This window comes from Salvelinus namaycush, unplaced genomic scaffold (genome assembly GCF_016432855.1).
Source record: "Salvelinus namaycush isolate Seneca unplaced genomic scaffold, SaNama_1.0 Scaffold2063, whole genome shotgun sequence".
Classification (NCBI taxonomy): domain Eukaryota; kingdom Metazoa; phylum Chordata; class Actinopteri; order Salmoniformes; family Salmonidae; genus Salvelinus; species Salvelinus namaycush.
Window position 1 is genome coordinate 15171 of NW_024058857.1, and position 8029 is coordinate 23199.

General features: G+C 49.8%; 1 protein-coding gene across 4 annotated transcripts; it reads left to right on the top strand.

Annotated features, from left to right (window-relative positions):
• Positions 1-221: 221 nt before the first annotated feature.
• On the top strand, positions 222-7674 carry nrbf2b (nuclear receptor binding factor 2b). 4 transcript variants are annotated; one of them, XM_038983991.1, is made up of 5 exons: positions 222-377; positions 518-653; positions 1715-1799; positions 3662-3702; positions 6585-7674. In XM_038983991.1, the coding sequence occupies exons 2-5, from the start codon at positions 624-626 to the stop codon at positions 7194-7196; spliced, it is 768 nt and encodes a 255-aa protein (XP_038839919.1). In that variant the 5' UTR covers positions 222-377; positions 518-623; the 3' UTR covers positions 7197-7674. The 4 variants fall into 4 exon arrangements, with proteins under 4 accessions (XP_038839919.1, XP_038839920.1, XP_038839918.1 ...); XM_038983992.1 differs by having other exon boundaries at positions 521-653; XM_038983990.1 differs by lacking the exon at positions 222-377 and having other exon boundaries at positions 394-653.
• The last annotated feature ends 355 nt before the right edge of the window (positions 7675-8029 follow it).

Consider the following 8029-nt stretch of genomic DNA (forward strand, 5'->3'; position numbering starts at 1 on the left):
TTAATTGATGAGAACATTTTCAGAATGTCTTCCAAAATCCATCTCACTCAAATCTTCTCCCACTGCCGGCCACTAAGCTTCCTATCATCACCATATTTGGTAGTGAGTGGAAAAGCCAACCGGATTCTTCATATTTATACATCCGGTGAAATATCTGTCTCATTGTTCTATCTGTGTTGTCGCCGTCAAAAACGGAAATTACGCCGAGAATATAGGAACGTCATCACGTTATGTGTCCTTGTTTAGCAGTTGAGTCTAGAAAGTATACAGCTTTTGTCAAAATTTACTTTTCGTAGTAGGTTTAGAATAATTTATTACGCAGTTTAGGATAATTAACGACGCAGGTTAGGATAATTAGGTTAAGGCTAGGAAAAGAGGTAGGTTTAGCTACAATGCAAAAAATGTCAATATACTTCTAACGACAATTTGACAAACGCTGTATCCCATCTAGGCATGACCTTGTTTAGCTGGCTATCTAGCTAGTTGTCCTGTATTTTTAACCGTTTTCTAATTTTAGCAGCCCGGTTTAACCAGAATATTTGGTCTCGGAATAAAACAGTAGCACCGATGACCGACTGCGAGGGACTACAAGACGTTTCATGTAGTTTTTACTGTTGAAGAATATGGAGGTAGTGGACAGTCCTCTTAACCTCGTAAGTTTCTGTTGATGTTGCAATATCTAGTAGGCTAACAGGCTAGCTAGCTAACAACATCCCGAGCCAGCCAACGTTAGCCCTTGATGTTATCCTCGAAACAAAGCCAGGGGGTGATTGACCTCAGTGTTTATGTCACTTATCTATGTGGCCTCCTAGATTGTTCTCATGTCCAATGCAAAGTGCCAAGGTTTGTTATCTAGCCAGATATGTTGTGGTTTTGGCTGTATATTAACTTAGCTAACTGGCTAACGATAGTCAATGTAGCGAGCTAAGATTGTAACTAGTCAACTAGCTAGGTAACGGTAACTAGCTAAATAAGCTTCCTCCATACATGATAGCTCACCTAGTTAAAGCTTTATTCTGGAGTAGGTCAAATCATGTATCTAGCTAGCTAACGTTATATATGTGTAACAAGCAGTAGGCAGCTAGCTAACTAAAGAAGTAAACATATTGTGAAAGAGGAACCAGACGAGAAAAGCCAAAGATACTTCTCCCTTTTATCCCTGCTTTAACTGTTATTAGCTAGTTAGACTCATAGCTAAGAATATAATAGTCAATCCTTTAAATGACAGCACTTTTATTAGCTAGTTAGACTCATAGCTAAGAATATAATAGTCAATCCTTTAAATGACAGCACTTTTATTAGCTAGTTAGACTCATAGCTAAGAATATAAGTCAATCCTTTAAATGACAGCACTTTTATTAGCTAGTTAGACTCATAGCTAAGAATATAATAGTCAATCCTTTAAATGACAGCACTTTACCAACATCAAAGGTAACGCTATTTTGTTTCGTTCTGACAGGAAGTAAACATTTTTTTGCACATTATATGTACACCTATTTTCCAGTTGTGCAGACATGAAATGAGGACTGCTGGGACTTCTCAGATAGGAGACCCTTCTGATAGCCTCTCTTGCCAGCACTTCTAGGGTGTAGAAGTACTTTACCGTCTTATCTGGCAGGGCAGGATTAGTGCATTTGTAGGTAAGACGATAAGGCTAATATGAGATCTCTCTCAAAAGCATAAATCCTTAATCTCCCACCACATCTCCTCTCAGGCCCATCAGCAGTCCAGGAAGGCAGACCGTTTGTTGGCAGCTGGTAAATATGAAGAAGCTATTTCCTGCCATGGGAAAGCTGCAGGTGTGTCATCAGTCTACTGAACTTGTTTTCTTTCACCATTCTGTGAATAATGATACATCTTAGAGATTGCCACATTATGTATTTCCTGTTTTTTGTTCTTTTTCCATGATGTAATTGGACATTGAGTTACATTTTGACTATTAATTACTGTCAGACTGAAACAACTGGCACACAACCCACTTCCTCACCTTCCCTTTACAGATGTCAGAGCTTTAACAGATTGTGATCTGTGATTAAACCCATTTGCTCAGTCGTCACCAGGAGAATAATAACTATTTCCTGCTCTGTATACTGTAGCCTTATGCTGCGCGGTGGAGTAGCCTTCTGCGGCGCGGTGGAGTAGCCTTCTGCTGCGCGGTGGAGTAGCCTTCTGCTGCGCGGTGGAGTAGCCTTCTGCTGCGCGGTGGAGTAGCCTTATGCTGCGCGGTGGAGTAGCCTTATGCTGCGCGGTGGAGTAGCCTTCTGCGGCGCGGTGGAGTAGCCTTCTGCGGCGCGGTGGAGTAGCCTTATGCTGCGCGGTGGAGTAGCCTTATGCTGCGCGGTGGAGTAGCCTTCTGCGGCGCGGTGGAGTAGCCTTCTGCGGCGCGGTGGAGTAGCCTTCTGGGGCGCGGTGGAGTAGCCTTCTGGGGCGCGGTGGAGTAGCCTTATGCTGCGCGGTGGAGTAGCCTTATGCTGCGCGGTGGAGTAGCCTTATGCTGCGCGGTGGAGTAGCCTTCTGCGGCGCGGTGGAGTAGCCTTCTGCGGCGCGGTGGAGTAGCCTTCTGGGGCGCGGTGGAGTAGCCTTCTGCGGCGCGGTGGAGTAGCCTTCTGGGGCGCGGTGGAGTAGCCTTCTGGGGCGCGGTGGAGTAGCCTTCTGGGGCGCGGTGGAGTAGCCTTCTGCGGCGCGGTGGAGTAGCCTTCTGGGGCGCGGTGGAGTAGCCTTCTGGGGCGCGGTGGAGTAGCCTTCTGGGGCGCGGTGGAGTAGCCTTCTGCGGCGCGGTGGAGTAGCCTTATGCTGCGCGGTGGAGTAGCCTTCTGCGGCGCGGTGGAGTAGCCTTATGCTGCGCGGTGGAGTAGCCTTCTGGGGCGCGGTGGAGTAGCCTTCTGCTGCGCGGTGGAGTAGCCTTATGCTGCGCGGTGGAGTAGCCTTATGCTGCGCGGTGGAGTAGCCTTATGCTGCGCGGTGGAGTAGCCTTCTGCGGCGCGGTGGAGTAGCCTTCTGCGGCGCGGTGGAGTAGCCTTCTGGGGCGCGGTGGAGTAGCCTTATGCTGCGCGGTGGAGTAGCCTTATGCTGCGCGGTGGAGTAGCCTTATGCTGCGCGGTGGAGTAGCCTTATGCTGCGCGGTGGAGTAGCCTTCTGCGGCGCGGTGGAGTAGCCTTCTGCGGCGCGGTGGAGTAGCCTTATGCGGCGCGGTGGAGTAGCCTTCTGGGGCGCGGTGGAGTAGCCTTCTGGGGCGCGGTGGAGTCACGTTCAGGAGTGTTTAGTGGAGGCTTTAGGAGCGTTGTGGAGGGTTGAGTGTTCAGTGTCCTCTCTGTGTGCCAGTTCAGTCTCATCAGGGAAAAATTAACATGCCCTAGGAGAATCTGGTGTGATACAAAAGTTTTACCAGCTAACAACCCCAATGTCTGACAGACTGTACAGGGCCGGCGTCTGACGGACTGTATATGGGACTAAAGACTACATAGAGATGATGTAACAGATAGTGAGAACATTATGAGAAGTGTTGTCTGCTCTGTTTGCAACACTAATAAAGAAGCTACAAGTAGAAGCTAGCTGGGTGATCTGAATGTCATTCTGCACAGAAAGACTGTATGCTGTTATAATGCAGTCATAATATATTATGTTTAATATCAGCCTAGTATGTCATTTGTGTGTGTTGCAGAGCTGCTGAGGGAAGCCATGACGTTAACAGAGTGTGAACAGGTGAGACTGGGTTCAATAGGGTGTTGTGTCATGTATTGTGGGAGGGATGGAGGTGTGAACAGGTGAGACTGGGTTCAATAGGGTGTTGTGTCATGTATTGTGGGAGGGATGGAGGTGTGAACAGGTGAGACTGGGTTCAATAGGGTGTTGTGTCATGTATTGTGGGAGGGATGGAGGTGTGAACAGGTGAGACTGGGTTCAATAGGGTGTTGTGTCATGTATTGTGGGAGGGATGGAGGTGTGAACAGGTGAGACTGGGTTCAATAGGGTGTTGTCATGTATTGTGGGAGGGATGGAGGGAATGTCAGATTCTCAGACCTCAGTCATGTCCTGCTGGGCTGCTGTTGGTCAATATTGACCAAACGTCCGTCAATATTGACCAATATTTACTTCTGTCTTTGGTTATTTGAATAAAGCATACCATGTTGTAGACGTAGCGAGGTGTTGAGTCGTGTCGTAGCGAGGTGTTGAGTCGTGTCGTAGCGAGGTGTTGAGTCGTGTCGTAGCGAGGTGTTGAGTCGTGTCGTAGCGAGGTGTTGAGTCGTGTCGTAGCGAGGTGTTGAGTCGTGTTAGTCGTAGCGAGGTGTTGAGTCGTGTTAGTCGTAGCGAGGTGTTGAGTCGTGTTAGTCGTAGCGAGGTGTTGAGTCATGTCATAGTCGTGTTGAGTCATGTTAGTCGTAGCGAGGTGTTGAGTCATGTCATAGTCGTGTTGAGTCATGTTAGTCGTAGGGAGGTGTTGAGTCATGTTAGTCGTAGCGAGGTGTTGAGTCATGTCATAGTCGTGTTGAGTCATGTTAGTCGTAGGGAGGTGTTGAGTCATGTTAGTCGTAGCGAGGTGTTGAGTCATGTCATAGTCGTGTTGTCATGTTAGTCGTAGCGAGGTGTTGAGTCGTGTTAGTCGTAGCGAGGTGTTGAGTCATGTCATAGTCGTGTTGAGTCATGTTAGTCGTAGCGAGGTGTTGAGTCATGTCATAGTCGTGTTGAGTCATGTTAGTCGTAGGGAGGTGTTGAGTCATGTTAGTCGTAGCGAGGTGTTGAGTCATGTCATAGTCGTGTTGAGTCATGTTAGTCGTAGGGAGGTGTTGAGTCATGTTAGTCGTAGCGAGGTGTTGAGTCATGTCATAGTCGTGTTGTCATGTTAGTCGTAGCGAGGTGTTGAGTCGTGTTAGTCGTAGCGAGGTGTTGAGTCGTGTTAGTCGTAGCGAGGTGTTGAGTCGTGTTAGTCGTAGCGAGGTGTTGAGTCGTGTTAGTCGTAGCGAGGTGTTGAGTCGTGTTAGTCGTAGCGAGGTGTTGAGTCATGTTAGTCGTAGCGAGGTGTTGAGTCATGTTAGTCGTAGCGAGGTGTTGAGTCATGTCATAGTCGTGTTGAGTCATGTTAGTCGTAGGGAGGTGTTGAGTCATGTTAGTCGTAGGGAGGTGTTGAGTCGAGTTAGTCGTAGCGAGGTGTTGAGTCATGTCATAGTCGTGTTGAGTCATGTTAGTCGTAGGGAGGTGTTGAGTCATGTTAGTCGTAGGAAGGTGTTGAGTCGTGTTAGTCGTAGCGAGGTGTTGAGTCATGTCATAGTCGTGTTGAGTCATGTTAGTCGTAGGGAGGTGTTGAGTCATGTTAGTCGTAGCGAGGTGTTGAGTCGTGTCGTAGCGAGGTGTTGAGTCGTGTCGTAGCGAGGTGTTGAGTCGTGTTAGTCGTAGGGAGGTGTTGAGTCGTGTTAGTCGTAGGGAGGTGTTGAGTCGTGTTAGTCGTAGCGAGGTGTTGAGTCATGTTAGTCGTAGCGAGGTGTTGAGTCATGTCATAGTCGTGTTGAGTCATGTTAGTCGTAGCGAGGTGTTGCGTCATGTTAGTCGTAGCGAGGTGTTGAGTCGTGTTAGTCGTAGCGAGGTGTTGAGTCGTGTTAGTCGTAGGGAGGTGTTGAGTCGTTAGTCGTAGGGAGGTGTTGAGTCGTGTTAGTCGTAGCGAGGTGTTGAGTCGTGTTAGTCGTAGCGAGGTGTTGAGTCGTGTTAGTCGTAGCGAGGTGTTGAGTCATGTCATAGTCGTGTTGAGTCATGTTAGTCGTAGGGAGGTGTTGAGTCATGTTAGTCGTAGGGAGGTGTTGAGTCGTGTTAGTCGTAGCGAGGTGTTGAGTCGTGTTAGTCGTAGCGAGGTGTTGAGTCGTGTTAGTCGTAGCGAGGTGTTGAGTCATGTCATAGTCGTGTTGAGTCATGTTAGTCGTAAGGAGGTGTTGAGTCATGTTAGTCGTAGGGAGGTGTTGAGTCATGTTAGTCGTAGCGAGGTGTTGAGTCATGTTAGTCGTAGCGAGGTGTTGAGTCATGTTAGTCGTAGGGAGGTGTTGAGTCATGTTAGTCGTAGCGAGGTGTTGAGTCATGTTAGTCGTAGGGAGGTGTTGAGTCGTGTTAGTCGTAGGGAGGTGTTGAGTCGTTAGTCGTAGCGAGGTGTTGAGTCGTGTTAGTCGTAGCGAGGTGTTGAGTCGTGTTAGTCGTAGCGAGGTGTTGAGTCGTGTCGTAGCGAGGTGTTGAGTCGTGTCGTAGCGAGGTGTTGAGTCATGTTAGTCGTAGCGAGGTGTTGAGTCATGTTAGTCGTAGCGAGGTGTTGAGTCGTGTCGTAGCGAGGTGTTGAGTAGTGTCGTAGCGAGGTGTTGAGTCGTTAGTCATAGTCGTGTTGAGTCATGTTAGTCGTAGCGAGGTGTTGAGTCGTGTTAGTCGTAGCGAGGTGTTGAGTCGTGTTAGTCGTAGGGAGGTGTTGAGTCGTGTTAGTCGTAGGGAGGTGTTGAGTCGTGTTAGTCGTAGGGAGGTGTTGAGTCATGTTAGTCGTAGCGAGGTGTTGAGTCATGTTAGTCGTAGCGAGGTGTTGAGTCATGTTGTGCCTGAGGCCTGTCTGTCTCCTCCAGGCTGGTTTGTCCATGGCGCTCCAGAGGGACAGCCACGTGAAGCAGCAGCGGCTTATTGAGGAGAAGTGGAAGAGGACCAGACAGGAGGGCAAGCCCATGGTCCTTCAGAGCCACCCCTCCACCGACCAGCCCCCCGGCCTGGTGACCAACGAGCACCCCCGCCACCCAGAGAGGGAGTACGACACCTGGCTGTACCTCCTGAAGAACAAGGGTTCCCCCCCTCCCCCGACACCCTGCCCCGGCAGCAAGGCCCACAAGGACGATAAGACACGTCTGGAGGAGCAGCAGACCACTATCGCCAGCCTGCGGCGCCACATAGATCATCTGCTGGGAGAGAATGAGAAACTGACCCTGGACAACCAGCGCCTGCGAGGGGAGAACAGCCGGCTGAAGAGGGACGCAGCGGACACGGACTTACTGGAGAAATCCGAGCTGTGGGTTCTGCCCCAGTCAGAGGACAGGAAGAACATCTCCATACCTAACCTGCCCCCTCTGGAGATGCCCACTCAGGACATCTGTCTGGACGACCTGCCTGCCCTGGAGCTCCCCGAGGACATCCAGCACGAACTGCAGGCGCTGCTGGACAGAGCCAGCCAGCCCAGTACTAACTAACTAAAGGAAGCCTGTCTACAGAGAGACGCCAGCCAGCCCAGTACTAACTAACTAAAGGAAGCCTCTCTACAGAGAGACTGTCCAGACTAGACTGGAAGCTGGCTAATCTCAATAAAAGTGTTTGATTGGTTGGTGGCCTCAGGCACTAGATAGCAACCACACATGGTCACAGTGACAAGTTGTTCAAGGTCATAGTTCTGTCTGTCTCCTCAGTGTCTCTACTAGTGGGTACTACATCTCGTTCACACACACACACAACAAACTCTTTGCAGAAATTGTGCCTTTGAAAATGTCTGAAATGAAGTCAAAAGGGAGTGACTATCTACAGTGATCGCCCTGCTTTGATAACAGGCCTCTATATCTGGAGGCCCTGACTGGTACGATACCCACCAGGGACGACATTCTGATACCCACCAGGGATGACCCTCTGATACCCACCAGGGACGACATTCTGATACCCACCAGGGATGACCCTCTGATACCCACCAGGGACGACATTCTGATACCCACCAGGGATGACATACTGACTCTCTGATACCCACCAGGGACGACCCTCTGATACCCACCAGGGATGACATACTGACCCTCTGATACCCACCAGGGATGACATACTGACTCTCTGATACCCACCAGGGACGACCCTCTGATACCCACCAGGGATGACATACTGACTCTCTGATACCCACCAGGGACGACCCTCTGATACCCACCAGGGACGACCCTCTGACTCTGATACCCACCAGGGACGACCCTCTGATACCCACCAGGGATGACATACTGACTCTCTGATACCCACCAGGGACGACCCTCTGATACCCACCAGGGATGACATA

Bases quoted from the DNA above. Each gene is read 5' to 3' on its own strand.
- nrbf2b (XM_038983989.1), top strand. From the start codon at position 799: ATGTGGCCTCCTAGATTGTTCTCATGTCCAATGCAAAGTGCCAAG. The intron at 1,800-3,661 runs GTGTGTCATCAG...TGTGTGTTGCAG, and splicing joins CTGCCATGGGAAAGCTGCAG to AGCTGCTGAGGGAAGCCATG. The intron at 3,703-6,584 runs GTGAGACTGGGT...TGTCTCCTCCAG, and splicing joins CGTTAACAGAGTGTGAACAG to GCTGGTTTGTCCATGGCGCT.